The 16,826-nt window shown below is 29.5% G+C and overlaps 1 protein-coding gene and 1 long non-coding RNA gene across 3 annotated transcripts in view; one reads left to right on the top strand and one right to left on the bottom strand.

Annotated features, from left to right (window-relative positions):
- The first annotated feature begins 2,253 nt into the window (after positions 1–2,253).
- LOC111623624 (dnaJ homolog subfamily C member 8-like) overlaps positions 2,254–16,826 on the top strand; it is a 27,222-nt gene continuing 12,649 nt past the window's right edge. Inside the window, exons 1-7 of one of the 2 annotated variants that reach the window (XM_023366283.1) lie at positions 2,254–2,385; positions 12,706–12,807; positions 12,894–12,950; positions 13,042–13,108; positions 13,212–13,279; positions 13,843–13,914; positions 13,982–14,073. In XM_023366283.1, coding sequence (XP_023222051.1) covers positions 2,302–2,385; positions 12,706–12,807; positions 12,894–12,950; positions 13,042–13,108; positions 13,212–13,279; positions 13,843–13,914; positions 13,982–14,073 — 542 coding nt within the window. In that variant the 5' untranslated portion in view covers positions 2,254–2,301. Of the gene's footprint in view, positions 2,386–12,705; positions 12,808–12,893; positions 12,951–13,041; positions 13,109–13,184; positions 13,280–13,842; positions 13,915–13,981; positions 14,074–16,826 lie in introns of both variants that reach the window. The other variant, XM_023366282.1, reaches the window with a different exon arrangement.
- Positions 9,752–16,826, bottom strand: part of LOC111623626 — a 45,140-nt gene continuing 38,065 nt past the window's right edge. Inside the window, exon 4 of the long non-coding RNA XR_002756458.1 lies at positions 9,752–10,991. This is a non-coding gene — a long non-coding RNA (uncharacterized LOC111623626). The remainder of the gene's footprint in view (positions 10,992–16,826) is intronic.

Below are 16,826 nucleotides of genomic sequence, written 5' to 3'. Positions count from 1 at the left end.
AAGGACTTCATCTCCTAACGCAGAAATAATTTGTTCTTGTGATCTATGTGCTAAATGATGCACAATTCTGTTTATATGATACATTAGAACAGAGTCGTATTTACTTAAAACTACGACTATATGCAAATATACATATAATTTTATATGGCCGACGGCCACAGTATTATTTTCATTTCTTAACGCGGGCTATATGGTGTTGAGATTTTTTTTTTAAAGTCGAATTTAGGTGGGGATCCTCGGGAGTTTCCCGAATGAAATAACAAAAACTAAACATTCGCATCACCGAGAATTATTTTGAAGATTGTCTAAATTCAGAGATTACAATAATAATGTTTACGATAAAATGTACTTTTCGTCATACTGACAACGATAGGAATATTATCGAGTTTTCTTGTGCATTCTTGACAATGTTAGGGCCCCCTCAATCGCGGGGCCCCGGTGCACAGCATCCGCCGCACCCCCCGATGGCCGGCCCTGCATTTCGGGCAGACCTCGTCCTTTTTCTTTGTACACTGGCTCAATCACGACTCACGAACAGTAAAGCTCCTGTCGTGACAGGAAACGGTTAAAGATAGAAGGAAGAAGAATTACAGGAAAGAAGAAAAGAGTTTCTATTCTATACACAATTATACAAAACAAACATGGCGGACATCCACAAAGGTCTTTTTTAGTAAGCCCATTTTAGGTTCGTCCAGCCCACAATGGAGCGGCGGATGATGAGGGACAGCGCTCGACACATCCGAAAAATTCCTGGGGATTTTGGTCCGTCCGGATTATATTTCGGATTCCCTAAAGTGGTAGGCTGCCGCCGGGACGTCGGGTCACCCTAGTTATAAAGCACCATTATCACATCTATTTTCACTGTAAGATAAATTTAAATATGTAACCAGAATAATTCAATTTCTCTGGTTATATATTCAAAAAATTACAATATTTTTTTTTCGGACGAAGAAACATTGGTATGTAATTTGCGACTCATACTATTAATAATACTAGTCAAGAAATAATTTCTGTTAAAAATAAAAACTTTATTATTTCCTGCTATATTTTCATTTCTTTAATGGCGTTTACGATTTCCAATGATTTATTTCCTTCTTTAGTGATTTTTAGAAATTCCAAGTAAAGATTAGTTCATCGAATTAATATAACGGAGTAAATTATCGCTGTACCTCTGCTTTGTAAAGCTTCTGGTAATAAAATTAATACGTATAATACATTAGAGCTAAATTTAATAGAAACTGTTTAGACGATGAAATGAAAGCAGATTGTTCGACCGACTTTTTGTAATTTTCATTTGCAGCAGGATGTTGAAAATGATTGCTTAGACTCAAAACTTGCCAAAGAACAGACACCGATCTAAACGAAGCAGGTACTGTACAGTACATACAGTACAGTACATATCCTTATTATCATAATCCAAAAAGTGTGAACAGCAGGCAACAGTAGAGTAGAATCTTATAAACTATCCATTCGGCAACTTTCTCCACACCTTTCTGTCAAGACATACCTCATTTGCTTCAAATACACTCATGCCTCTTCCTCACAACACCTGACTCAACACTTTATGTTCTTTCAGACATTCATCCACTTATTCCAACCAAGACTTTCTCGGCCTTTCTCTACTGTGCTTCCCATTCACCCTTTCCACGTATACTCTCTTCAACAGTTCTTCTCCTTTCATTCTCTCAACATGGCTGAACCATCGTAGAGCAGCTACCCATCTTATTCGCAATATTTATCCAATCTTTCTAAATTCTGCTCTTAAATCCCCTATACACGATTCAGAATCTCTTTAGTTTTTTGGAAATTGGTGATATAGAGAGTAGGCCTATAGTTTATCCATAAATATTTGAAAATGGTTAATGCCGTTCACTTCTGCTAATGCATCGCAGACAGATAACTCGATGCGATGATTTACACAGCGTTACATAATTAGATTTGGATATTTATTTATTAATTAATAATTGTTTAGAAACATCTGACTTTAATTAAATCACGTTAAAAAACGAACGAGGAAACTGAGAGATTCCCCCGAAGAAAAATGTCTGAAGTCACTCATATTTACGAACTGAACCACTCAAAACTTAACCCTCCATCCAATTATTTACGCATTTTCTACCACGACAGAAAGAAATATAAGAAATTAAAAATAAAATTCAAATATGTTTTTCCTATTAAAAAAAATATACTTCACGTTTAATATAATAAAAAAAAATGGGAGAAAATTTAAAAAATTTTAATAACAGTTTCATATGTCGGACGTCAGATGTCACTGTAATTCGTTCAATTGATCATGTCAAAATGGCTACTGCTAACTTCGTTTTGTCTGACGATCCGTCGACGGGAGATGTCAGCGATTCACTTTTCAGTAATTTTTACGCCGAGGTAAGTATATGTATTTTTGACGAGTCTGCGTAATTTACTGGTGAAATGAAAACGTTGTTTTCCCTTTCTTATTCGAACATACAGCATCAGATTCAGTCAGCATCACCTGCATTATACTCGTGTTGACGGTTGTGATTCAAACGAGATGTCAGTGTTAAGGACGGAATTATAGTTATTTTAAATATTATTTACACGTAATGTCAGTTGATTGCCTTATTAAACGTATAAAACAGTAAATACTGGCTTAGTATGTTATTTGTATGTTTTTATTGGTTTGGAAGGGAAATATTATTCTGTATGCAGATGTTGAAAAGAAAGCTTTTCTAGAATTACATGTAAAATCATTTGTAATTAAATAAGTACACGGGTTCTGTACAATCCTATCGGTGCAATTACACCTCTGTATGAGACGATTGGAATCATATCACGGCCGTAGACCGTACCCTTAGGAGTAAAAAAGTCGAAGGAACCGTACCTCTGTGTGTGACCCTTTGCAAGATACGATCCCTCAAAATTGTCCTGCTTCTGGGATGCACGTGATTGGGAGTTTTGTCGTTCTGCCGAGACTGTATTTAATTATTTAGCCAGCACTACTATGCTGGCACGTGATTGTTCGTGGAGTAAATGATGTTATATAGTTTTAGGGGGTGTGAGCTATTGCCTATGCCAAATTGATGACTATGCATGGAGCATTGGTCGAGACAAGTGATAGAGAGCCTTGACCGATTCGGAGCAGGGAGAGTAGCAGTAGTTCTGGGACCATATTCTGGTCACTGTCTCTCGTCTCTTGCAAGCCGGTCGCTGATTGGCTAATCATTTGGATTAGCCAATCAGTGAACGGCTTACAAGAGACCAGAGACAGTGACCAGAATACAGCCCCTGGTAAACGGTAAAAACTGGCCTTTGGAGGCAAATATCTCGGATAGGTTCGGATGTATGGATCTGTTAACTTTTTTACTCCTACGGGAGGGATCTACAATTTGGTGGGGTGGAAAATCCCTCGTTGAGTTTACATCTTACCCAGAAAAGTTCAGTAAGTGAACTTATAATGTTTCTAATGTAACTGACAAGTTGTAATATATTAATACACCAGATGGCTATGGTTCGGGACCAGTCTACCACTCTGGGACGTAGGTTTGAAACCAGGCAGTCGAGAAAACTTCAGGAATTTTCCAGGGTGATCTGTTCTGGATATACTGAGTTACAGTCTTTACTACCCAGCCTCTCCATTATGGGCCTGGTATGATTAAAAAGGTACACTTCATATATAAATCTTTATGTATGTACTGTACAGTACCCAATATATGTTAATCATATAGCCATATTCTTATTGGGCTAAAATATGGTTGCTTAAATATAAAATAGACATATTATAACTTGATAAGAATCTGATTGTATCATTTAATTAAAATATTTTTAGTTTAATTTTTAAAATTCCTTTCTATAACATTTAAAGAAGTCATAGACAGCTAGCATTTTATTTATTCTTAGAAATATCTACCCATTGGCAGAAACCATTCACCAAATTTACTGTTTGTCACATTTAACATAAACACATGCAGAGCATCATCTGTTACTGTGTAATGTAATGAAAATGAATATGCTTTTAACCACATGCTGCAAGTAATACTGTATATGGAAACGCACCTATTTTCACTGTATCGCAAACAGTGAAAATATTGGAATGAAAGTTTTAAGCTGCAACCTTAAAACTTTCATCTCCAAATATCAAGATGAAAGTTTTAAGGTTGCAGCTAGAGTATCTTGGATTCATTAAATGACTTACGATTAATGTGTAAAGACATTTCTAAAAGAATTTACTAAAAATAGAATAAAATTTGGAAGTAGACAAGAAATATGTAAGAGGTATATAATATACAATAGTGGGAAAATAAAGGTAGATAACACATTATATATTTAAAAACAAAAGATTTTAATGTAAAAATGCATAGAAATGGTAATATTTTGACTACTCAACCCAAAGGCTTAATTTTCAATTTCCTAAAGCATTTGTTTTTTTCTTTTTTACATTTTACGAAGAAGTAAGGTTCAAATTTTTTGTTGATACCATCATTGCAAAATTGAAACATTGATAAATTGTTTAAAAATATTTGGTAGTGTTTAACTTATCAAAATGATACTTTATTCACAGATAATATCATTCATTTTCTAAAGATGAATGATACTATTTTTATAAAGCCCAATTAAAGTCTATTTATATCATTTGTTTATTACTACATGTCAGGCTTGGTTTATACATAAGGGCTGCTTAACAACATTCTGCTAAATGTCAGAGATCCCATAAGATTATAATGGAACTGCAAAGCTATCTATACTTTTTTATGATTAGACAAGTATTTATTTATCTAATATATCATTGTGTTATGTATAGCTTACACGAGTAATGGACTATAGTATATAAGTTTGTCTAAGTACACTCAAGATATTTGCTTAATGATGAAGCCACTTATCATTATTAAGTAGCTCATATGTGTATAATATACCATGTTGGGTAAAAGCTTAAAGTTTACTGAGTGCCATGGAGGGTCATGATTGGCATGATAATTGGTTATATCATCTAAATTAATTTGTCTGGAAGCAAAGATCAGACAGAGGTCTAGGTAGTGTAACTGGCAATGCATCTACATGGTAAGCAGGAGTCATGGTTTCAAGTCCTGCCCTTCCAAAATGTTCTAAATTAATTAATTAATTTCTGATTATTAAACTTAATTCAGTATGAACACAAAATGTAATCTATTTAGATAATACAAATGAAATCATCAAAAATGCATTATTAGTAAGTACCATTAAATTCGTCATGTAAAAAATAATCAAATATCACAATGATACATTGTTATAAGTAAATAGATAAATTAAATTATACTTTATAACAAATCAACTAAGTAATGTTCGAGGCAATGTTCAAATAGCCCTGAACATTATGGAAATAACTAACAACTAATATCAGGATTAGTTTGAAATTATAAAGGTTTGAGAGGGTGCTATATCAGGATTTGACTGTATTTAATTCTATTAATTAAATCACTAATCTGAATATTAAAAAGATTGTTTATTTCTGCCTCAACCATCTCTTTTATGAGAATTTCTTCTCTTAAAAGACTCTTAGGAGTAGTAACTGAGACAGAAATAAAAGATATTAATAAAATTGGTATAATTGTTTATTCTTTAATGCATTACTTGACATTTGAGAACTTTGTTAAATATTTTTTAAATAAAAATATTAACGTTAAAAAGTATTTAATAGTATTATATTAAATACTTTTTAATGTTAAATATAAATTTTTACAGATGTTTTCCTTTTTAATATATATGTATGTCTTAATGTTCAAAAAAAGACGTTGCCAAGTTGAATGAAGCAATTAATAATCCATTAGTTATATAATAATAATTAGTCAAAAATGGATTATAAACAGAAGCTGTTTATTAAATTCTACTTAGATTAATTATATGATTTTATGTTATTTTTAGTGTTTGCTCTTATGTATTAGATTTTTAAAAATTAATCGTTTAGATTTGATCAAATCCAGATTATTTTATAAATAAAATTTAAATCCTTTTCTTTTTGAATTGTGAAAATAATTTCATTCTACAACTTTATTATACATTTTATGATTTATTTTCTACTTAAATTTTAAAAAATTATACAGTTTCAAAGACTAATTTTAGTCAACTTTGAATGAATTGTCATTAGCTTTGTATATTATTTAGATTGCATTTATATGTATATATATATAAATGCAATCTAAAAGGAATGCATAAGGAATTTCAGATAGTTCAATGTATTTTTAATATTAATGTAGGGATCTTTAATATTCTATAGTTGGAGAAGTCTATTGTATTACATAAATGACTGATACTAGTCAGTATTTTGAAAATTGGCAAACTCTGTTCTTGTATGTGGCAGTTTTCAACCTTTTTCTGTAAGTGTATGACCATTAGGAGGAGGAGGAGACTATTCCAATAACATATTTTTAAAGTATTTTGAGAGTTGTATACATCACATACTGTATTCTGGGTGGTGCCAGACAAGCACAACAGTTACATATTTTGTTCAGAAAGTTAGAGATTCAGATTGTTCTTTTTGCTATTTGAATTAACTGGTATTTCAGATAGCTAGAGTTCAAATTAGTGACACTAGGAGTGTTATAACACTCCTATTAAAAACACTAGGAGGGATTGATGATAATATGTACCATATAAACATAAATACACTGTTTAATTGATGTGCATAAAAGTTCAAACTTAAAAAAATAATAATAATAATGCTTGTTTCCTCTAGTGTTTAATTGAAACACTAGAGGAAGCAAGCTAGGATCATACAATTTTTTCCTAAAAATTGCTTTTTAAAAATGGATGCATCTTAAATTCAAACTAATACTGTATAATAGAACTTATATGAAACTGTCTGCTTAATTATTTTCTCTAGTGTTTAATTGAAACACTAGAGAAAATAATTAAGCACCAAAACTGAAAACAGCACTTTACAAAGAAGCAGCGTATAAATAGGTCATGTTGGGTCACAGGTGGGATCTACAATTTGTTCCTTGAAAGGATCACTCGTTAACTTCCTCTGTGGATAGATGGCCATCACATAATGCCTAAAAAGGAGGACACTGTTCTGTGGGAGGTAATCCCCCTTTCGACCCCCTGTGCTTTCCATTTTTTTACACATACATGTATAGATTAAAAAAAAACAGAAAAATAAATTTGGCACTGTATATGAGACCTTCAAGCGAGCTGGAAAAGATGCGGGCATCAGCACTCAGTCAAAGCAACTTGCAAAGAAAACGTCTCTTCTAGGGGGTCAGCAACAGTCTGCTTCTAAATTTTAATAACTCCAACTTCCTCTACCTCGCCAGCCACACATGCAACTTCTGTCCAGTTAAAAGTAGAATTCTGCCAAAGTTCAAAGATGATTGGTTAGACTTTTCATCCCTGCAGTGCCCTCGTCCAATAAACATTTGTGACCATTTGTAAACACTTGTGAAATTCTTTGGCCATTTTCTTCATTAAGAGACCAAAGTGCCACTAGGTCAAAGTGGTGTGGGCCATTTGGAAATGTTAATCAGTTTCCTCAATTCCTTCAAAGTGACAACTGAACTATTTTTGTACGCATTTTTCATCACAGTAGAGTAGTCAAATGCCTGACAATCTGGCAAAAAGCTGGACATCTGGTCACCCTATCTGTGGACTCTGCGTGAATTTACAGAAAGGATTAGCAAAAGGAAAATAAGGTATTTGTATAGGGATAAGGAGATACAGAAAGACTTCACTTTCGACTCAGACTTGGAATTGAAGAGACAGCTATTTGTTAATTCTTTGTTAAGTTTGATTTTTGAAAAAGCTTTGGTTATATGAAAAATACAGATACACAGTTCTAGTTTTATTTTTATATTATTTTTAATAATTTCTATCCGTGTATATATTTAAACCAAAATGTTCCGTCACCACCACACACAAATAATGTAAATTTGAAAATTAATTTGATTTTACATTTTGAAAATTTCAAAACAACTTTTAAACTGTTTTTAAAAATGTTTTCGTTTTCATTGATTTGATTTGAATTAGTTTTGATTTTATTTTTAATTTGGTTTTGATTTCAGTGTAAAGGCCAGAGTTTCAATTATTATTTTAAATTTTAATTAATTTTTAGGTTTTATTTATTTTAGTATTAATTTATTTTTTGTTTTTATAATTATTTAATTTTTCCTGCATTTTTTGAATCTTTATTTACAATTTTTTAAATTAATTGGAACTCTTTTTTTTTATGGCATAACTATTGAAATTTTTTTAGTAATTTCATTAAATTTTGTTTTATAAATTTGTCTGCTTTCAAAAAAAATTTTTTTAATTCTAATTTTTAGCAATTTAACATTAATTGAACTACCGGGCTACCTAGTATATTTGACAGCCAGGTGGCCGAGCGGTCAGGTGGCAGCCTACTGCTCTGGGGACCTGGGATTGAATTCGGATGGAATCAGGTTGACAAATCCCCAGGAATTTTTTGGGGATGGTCTATCTGGATATGTCAGACTTCATCCCTCACTACTCGGTCACCTCATTGTGGGCCTGGTCAAACCCATAATGGACTTCCTAAAAAAATAAAAGAGGCCCACTTAGTGCCTACAGGGCAGAAAGAGTTAACAACAACCACCTAGTATAATTAATAGAATTATAAAATAAACAGAGAGTACTATAAAATTCTCATTACAAACAGATGTTTGAAGAGTGATCATGTGGACAAAGTATAAATTTGAAGCAAAACATTTTTAAGATTTAAAGTTTGAAATTTATTTTATGAATGATTTGTAAGTTTTCTATTGAATTATTACTATAAATCACACAAATGCATAAAATTTAAATAAACTAAACCTATTCATCTAGATTATTTTGACCGAATGTAATCAATACTAACATTGTATTGTAACATATTTTATATTTAATCTATATAATAATCAATATAATGGTATTACTGTTATATTGATTATTATATAGATTAATTTTGGTTATGCAAATTTTTGGTTTGCCTCGATATTACAGAATAATTTACGTACTTATGAATGCCAAATTTTGGTTATTTTTGGATATTGTAAAGTAAATGATATAGGAAGAAGCACTTACATTTTTATTTTATGGTGTACACTTACAAAATATTACTTTGGAATAAATACTCTAGAAATAGAAAATTATGTTACGTTTAATGTTCTTTCTTTAAATTTTATATCAAAGTTATTGCATTAATATGCATTATATATATAACAAAAATTGAGATGGAGTTCAGATTTTTCTGCTGTTTACTTCATATTAATGTTGTTAATATTTTTTTCCTTAATTAAGTAATACGTTAATAATTTGTACAAATAAATTATTTACAAATTATTAATGTATTACTTAATTAAGGAAATAAATATAACGCATAAACAAACATAAATCTATAACTAAGCTAATCATTGTTATAAGTTTCTTTCAGTAATTCATTGACCTAAATTAGTCATTATGTTTGCACATTGTAATGTGTTTACCTATAAACAAGAAATTCATTTGTACGTTTCTACATGAAATTTAAACAAATTAAAATGAAACATTTATTTATTATACTTGTAAAGCATTTTAATTTATCTATAAAAGTAATAAAATTTTAAAATTTTTTTGTGTAATATTAAAGCCAAACAGTTGCCAGTTATATCAGGCTATTTTATTGCTACTATTATTAATTAAATGCTAAATAATTTGGCAATCGTCCAGCTTTAATATATAATCATCAGGATTGGTTGTTTATATTTATATGTATAATGTATTGACGCAACAGACCGTCACAGAACTCGGAGAATATATGAGCTTCAGTTCTGGAAGACTAGAAAAAAAAATCTACCATCTGTGACAAAAATATAAATTAATTCATTTTATTACAATAAAATTGGTAATTAATTCATTCAAAGCAAATCAATAAAATCATAATTACATTTTGAAACAAAGCAGCAAACTTTACAAACCCTTTTTGAATTTGCTAATTCATTATCTGCTTTATAAATGAATTAGAACAAAATATAATTGAACATTTCATCATAAAAGTTTACAAAACTTACTGCTATCTCACTAAAGAAATGGTTGAAATAATTGCTTAGTTTGGTTAGCCAATACTTGTAACAAAACAAAGATTTTTCAACATTAGGTCGATCTGTATATTCTCTGTATATGTATATATATTGGAAGGTAGGAAGTACTATTGACAATGACAAATTTTTATACTTTAACGTATGCCAATTCAAATTATCCTTAATTTATTAATGAGTAAGAAAAAATTCTCATCGTTTGGTTCAAGTGGATATAAAAAATCAAGTGAACCTGTTGTGTGCAGTGTGTTTGTTTCTATCCATAATTTTTGTATTTTGGTATAAAATAAAAATACATATGTATCTTCAAAGAGGGTGGAAACTTGCTGGTGCAAAAATATTGAAGAGGTATGTCCCCCTCTATCTGTTATAGATTGATGCCCATGATTTTCGACCAAATATCCGACCATCCTCTGCTCGACACAGTTTAATTAACAGCCATTACACATAGGTAAATAACACATATGATACCCGATTAAACACTTGTTTGGCTTATTTCTTTATTATTATTGTTAAAATGAATAATAATCACAAATAATCAACTTTATTTACGTAATATTTTTATTCCATTAAACACTATCTTATATGACGTTTTTGTTCCTTTTTATACATAATATTTCCAAAAATAATAAAATTGAAGTGTTTAAAACAGCAATTTCTAATATGACTCTAATTTCTTTAAATTTTAAACTATGGATTAGGTTTCCGATATCTAAGTATACTTTATTATTTTATTTTTCAAATTTGAGATAGAATAAAATAATATTTACTTTATAAATTTGAAGTAAAGATAAAAACGATATATCTAAAAGTATGCGATTGTAAAATTTAAAAAATTTTACATTATCTTCTCTTCCTTATCACATTAACTGTACGTAAACTTATGCGATTATACTTTTGTTAAAATACACAGTTTCATTTGTCAGTTTTTTAATTCCCTAAATTAGAACCAAACCACATGTATAAATCAATCTGTAAAATAAATATTTATACTGCTTAATTCATCATTCCTTGTTTTAATTAATTTGTTGTTATTATTTTATGTTTTGTGTTTTAGTACATATTTTAATGGGGTTTGTTTGTACGTTGTATCAAGTGGTGCTGATTATTATTCTAATGACATTGCCTGTAAAAAATAAACAAATAAAATAATTTTTCCATAAATTGTCAAGCTCTTTAAGCATTATTTTGAGTTTAAGATGCACTTTTATTCCATGTTTCTTAAAGTTATTACTCTATAAAAGTTTGAATGTAATGAAAACTTTATAGTATTTGATATTTATTTTATACTTTCTGCTAATTACAATTTATTTCAGTTACATTATTGATATTTTTAATCTTTCATAAATTCTTTCAAACTATATTTATTTCTAATTATTATCCAATATTTTTCCTGAAAATTCCTACTTAAAAGTTGCATCTTAAACTTGAAATATTATGGCATTTCATGGAAAATTCTCAGTATCAGTGTTTAATATTTTGGTTTATATCAGTCAATAAATGATTGATATACATTCTTGAAAATATATTTACTATATTCAGTTTGCTCATTGAATTCCAATTATTTTTGACTTTTAAAAAGTTAATTACAATATATCTTAATTTTGTTTTTTTCTGTCTCTTTTCCACCCTGTGTGCACTAAAGGGCCTTTTTTTTCAGGCTAGTAGTGGGCTTAAGCTCACTATGGGCCTGAAAAAAGCCCATATGGCCCACTATGATGGGGTGACTGGATAATAAAGGATGGAACCCAACTTCTGGAACAGACTATCCATGAAAAATTCTTGGTGTTCTCTGCTGAATTTGATTCTGGAACCCCAGAATGGCCCAACCACCTTGGTCATCTGTTAGTGTTATATATATATATTATATATATATATATATATATACTATATGTCTTCTTCTCTATTCAAGCTTTGGAGATATATAAGGCTTTCNTATGTATAACACAGACCTTACTTTGATGAGCGATTTAAAGGATTTTTTCCGACATGAAAATTAAAATGAATTAGTGAATTAATTATTTTATATCATAAAATTATTTTAAAATAAAGCAGACTTAAGGATTTTTATAATGAAAATTAATAAAATATTATATTTTCCATTGCTTTTAAATGACAAGATTATTTATTATTCATAAAAATTATAATATGCTTAATTTAAAATGTTGAGAAGTTGTTTTTAAAGTTCGTTGTTTATAATTAATGAAATAAAGTTTAAAACTTTTTCTAGTAAACCTCAAATTGTTTTCATTTTTTCTACGTTATCTGTTTTTACTTTTTGACAATCATCTGGAACTATATTTAGATATTTGTATAGCTGATAATATTTCTCACTTGAAATAAATATAAATATGATAATTTTATCAAACTAAAATCAAACTTTGTTTGTTCGTTCATATGTGACAAAACAACGTGGCAATCTGCCAAGGGAGATGTGTCCTGGGAGGACTATCTATAAGAAACTGGCTCGTTTAGGTATTACAAACATGAATAAAACTTGGAAAACACCACGTGGCCAGCCTGTTGGTGGGGTGCAAACCCACAACCAACCACCAGTGTTCAGAGGTTTTATCCACTTGGCCACTGGTAGGCCAAACTTACTTTGAAACAGAATCGAAGAAATCGATACCAGTTTTTAAAAAATTCAAAAAATTTCTTAAATTAAAAAGCATATTAATTTTTACAGGTGAAAGAAATAGAGAAGAGGGATTCAAATTTGACACCGAAACAACAAATTGATCGCCTTCTTCGACCAGGTTCGACATATTTTAACTTAAATCCCTTTGAGGTATGAGTGTCTTTCTGATAAATATTTGCTGAGAAATAATTTTTCTGGAAAATTTAGAAAGCTGTTAAAATATTTTTTCCCATCAGGTTTTACAAGTAGAACCAGAATCTTCAATGGAAGAAGTCAAAAAACAATATCGGAAGGTACAGATAAATTATTCCTTATAACACATTTGAGTTTGTTACCAAATTAAAATTTATCAGTAATTATTATAATGAATTCTTATTTTTTAAGTTATCAATATTAGTTCATCCTGACAAGAATTGCAATGACAAAGATAGAGCACAAAAAGCCTTTGACAGTAATTAAATTTTGATTCTTATAACTTAGAGAATTTTGTTAGAAGATTTTAATATAATTGCATAAATATTTTTCAGTTATAAATAAAGCATATAAAATTTTAGAAAGTGAAGAACTTAAGAACAAAGCAATGGAAGTTGTGGAAGAAGCTAAAGCGAGAACAAATCAAATGGTAAATATAAGTATATATCCACAGTGGCCAAACTGTGGCTCTTCTACACTTTTACTGCATCTCCCACATACTTATACAATTTCTTTTTATGAACTTGGTATGTACAAAAATATTATATATGTGTAAATAGTAAGTTTTCTGACTATTATATAGTGTAATATACACAGATATTATAAGTTTAACTCACAACTTAACCTCAAACAAGCAGATGAAAGCTTAGTAGGGTACATTCATAATGTCAGAAGAGTTAAATGATTGTTTATCTAATCAGTTAGTCATAAAGTAACAGCGATAACTATAGTATTTTAACTATAAATAATATAAATAGATAATGCAGCTCTCCAATAGGCATTCCAATAGAGGATATGGACCTTTTGTATTTCTGATAGGCAGTGTATGGCTACTATCATAAGGTTTGGTACCCCTGGTATATATGATCACTAAATGTAATCTGATTTTATTAATTACACTTTAAACAGATTATCAAAGATTATATAAATGGATCATTTCAATAATTTTCAATGTATGAATAGAAATATTCTTAACAAATTAATAAATTTCAGATTGAAGAAAAAAGAAAGAAACAAAAGAAAGCTGGAAAGGAAAGCAAAATTGAGGAAGATGATCCTGCTAAAGTAAGATTTAGTTCAGAAATACTGTGATTTTTAAGTCAGTTATTTTTACAAGTCACTTTTGTTTTAGTACAAACATGCAGTATATGTTATGACAATGAAATTATTTGCCGATATGGAAAGGAAGCGAAGACAACAAGAAGATAGAGACATGGAAGAAAGGTATGACAAATTTTCAAGTTACAAATACAAAATTATTGTAACTTTTGTAAAACACACTACATGGGGTGGTTCAAGAAAAATGTTAATACTTTATAGATAAGGTGTGCAGTCAATACAATAAAATATTTAATAATTTGGCAAGAAAATTAAAGCTAGATTGATATATCCAACAGAACTTTATTAATTTTCTCTGCTTTACCCTCTCAAAATATACTATAAATCTTATTACGAAAACATCTGATTATGCTCTTGTCATCAAGATTATTGTATTGATTAATAATATAATCCTAATTTTGGATTACAATAATAATGGGTCCTATATTTATTTTTATTATCTATAATTTAAAAAATGTATTAGAAATTTTAATCTTTTTAATCAAATTTTTTTCTACTGGCTTAAATTTTTTTGAGTCCATCTTTATAAACCATACTTAGGATTATTAAAGAATATTCAAATTACAAAAAATTTAGCTGTATTACTGTAAAATGTAAAATATTCACATTTTATATGACATACTGTGACAATGTAGAAAATAAGAATATTTTTGCATTCCCTTCTCCATTCTTTACCATTATTGTTAAGTAATTTGCCTTTAAACATGATTGCCATCTCTCTTATCATTGTTTCTCAAATTGGATTCTGCAGAACCTTGAGATTCCACAAAGGAATTTTAGGAGTTTCTGCAAGAAAATGTTTAATAAAAAAATTTATTGGAGGTCCTAAATGTATTATACATATATATATATATATATATATGATATTTAACATTAATCATTCAGCCACTGTTAGTGGTGTGGACAATCTCTTATCTGTCTCACTCCAGAACTTTCTGAAAGATAAATAATTGCTGGTATTTCAAATTCTATTTATGATTCACTTTCTTTCTACTAATGAAATATACATTTATAAATTGAGGTATTTGAAATTTGTGGCTCAACTGGTAGAAGTTCCATAGGTTTTCTTACGTTAAAACAGGTTGGAATCACTGTTTTATATCATAAAGTTTTGACTTATTTTTTTAAATTTAATATATTTAGTTATTATCATCAATATCACACAAGTTCAGATAATTATAACCTATTTAATATTTTTTTTATTGATCTTAAATAGGGTCATCAAGTTTTATTTCTGGTATATAAAATTTTTTTTGTTTTCAGTTCATTTGACTCATCTTCAGCTATAACTTTAAACTCAGTTGAACATCTGGCTTAAAATATAATAATAATAGCTTAAATAGTTAATAACAGCATTAAACTGAATGTTATATTATATTTTAAATTATAATTTGAGTCGTGTCATATCATAAATAATAAACTAATTTTGAAAACTTTCATATTTTAGAATTAGTTTAATAAAACAGATTCAATACACTTGTCATTTCATTATATTATACTAATTAATTCTTAAGAGTTTATTCTGTTAAAAAATAAAACACTAACCTGTCTCTCTCTATAATCTTTATAATATTTTTACAACAACTTTTTGTATACTTTACCATTAATTTTACACTTTTGTTTAAAATCTGAATTGACTACAAATTTCAAAAATAATCTTACTTTTAAAGATATATTAAATAACTGTATTGATATGTACAGTACCTATTAACGACAGACAACATATGATTGAGGTACTACAAGATTATATTGGAGTTGAAAAATTTGTTGCTGCATATACCTTTCCTATGTTTAGATACATAAATACTTATCATTGTGTTACATTTAGCCATTACAAATAGTAGACTATACAATTATTATAGGTTTGTCTGTGTACACTTTGATATTCAGTTAACAATGAAGTCACTTAATGCATATTTTTTGGAATGTGTCTCCATCATTTAGCAGTACCTACCTGTATTATGTTTGTTTGTTAAGTTATGGCAACACAACACTTGGGCGATCTGCCAAGGGGAGATACCTTCTGGGAGGTCTTTTTAAGGGAAACTGGCCCTATTTAGACGTTACAGATGTGGAGAAAACCCACCACGTGGCCAGCCTGTCTGAGTGAGGCACAAACCCACGACCAAACTCCCAGTGTTCAGGGTATGAAGACTGCTTGGCCACTGGTGGGCCCCTAACTGTATTAACTAACTATACCAGGGGTGGCCAACAGTTTTTGCCCCCGGGCCGAATTGGAAAGAAAACTTTTTTCACGGGCCAAACCAGAGGTTGCCCTAGGAAGATTTTGAGGTGGTGCGAGATCTCATTATGGTGTCACCCTGTAGAGATTAAATTGTACATAGAGATTACAGATACATTTTTCACATTATCATGCTTTATCAACATTCTATGCTGTACTTAAGAGATTTGTAATGGAGGGTTAACTCTAACCGGACAGCGAGTTGTTGACCTTTTTTTAGGAATTAGAATTTTTCACTGATCTATTCTGACTTGAGTAGCTAATATTGAAAGATTAATCGCGGGCCGTATGTTGGCCATGCCTGAACTATACATTAACTTCACAAAAATTTAAAATAAATTTCTAAAAATTTAATCTCTTTTATTTTATTTACTTTAGACTTAAAAGCTTTTAATTTTTTTTTTTTTTTGAATTATACAGATTTGTATTAATTTTTAGTGTTTTTTACTGAAGTTAATGAAATGTTCTTTTTGAAAAAAATCTTTTTTCTTACACCAAATGAATTTTAAATATGTTTATTCATTTAATTATCATAAAATTTTTAAGCAATTTAAAGCTTATTATTAAATTTATTAAAAGCAAAGGAAATTTTAATTGAATAATCAATTCCAAAAAA

The sequence above is a fragment of the Centruroides sculpturatus genome, unplaced genomic scaffold, assembly GCF_000671375.1.
Source record: "Centruroides sculpturatus isolate CEXI.00-Female unplaced genomic scaffold, Cexi_2.0 scaffold425, whole genome shotgun sequence".
NCBI lineage: Eukaryota > Metazoa > Arthropoda > Arachnida > Scorpiones > Buthidae > Centruroides > Centruroides sculpturatus.
This window is presented reverse-complemented; position numbering and strand designations above follow the sequence as displayed.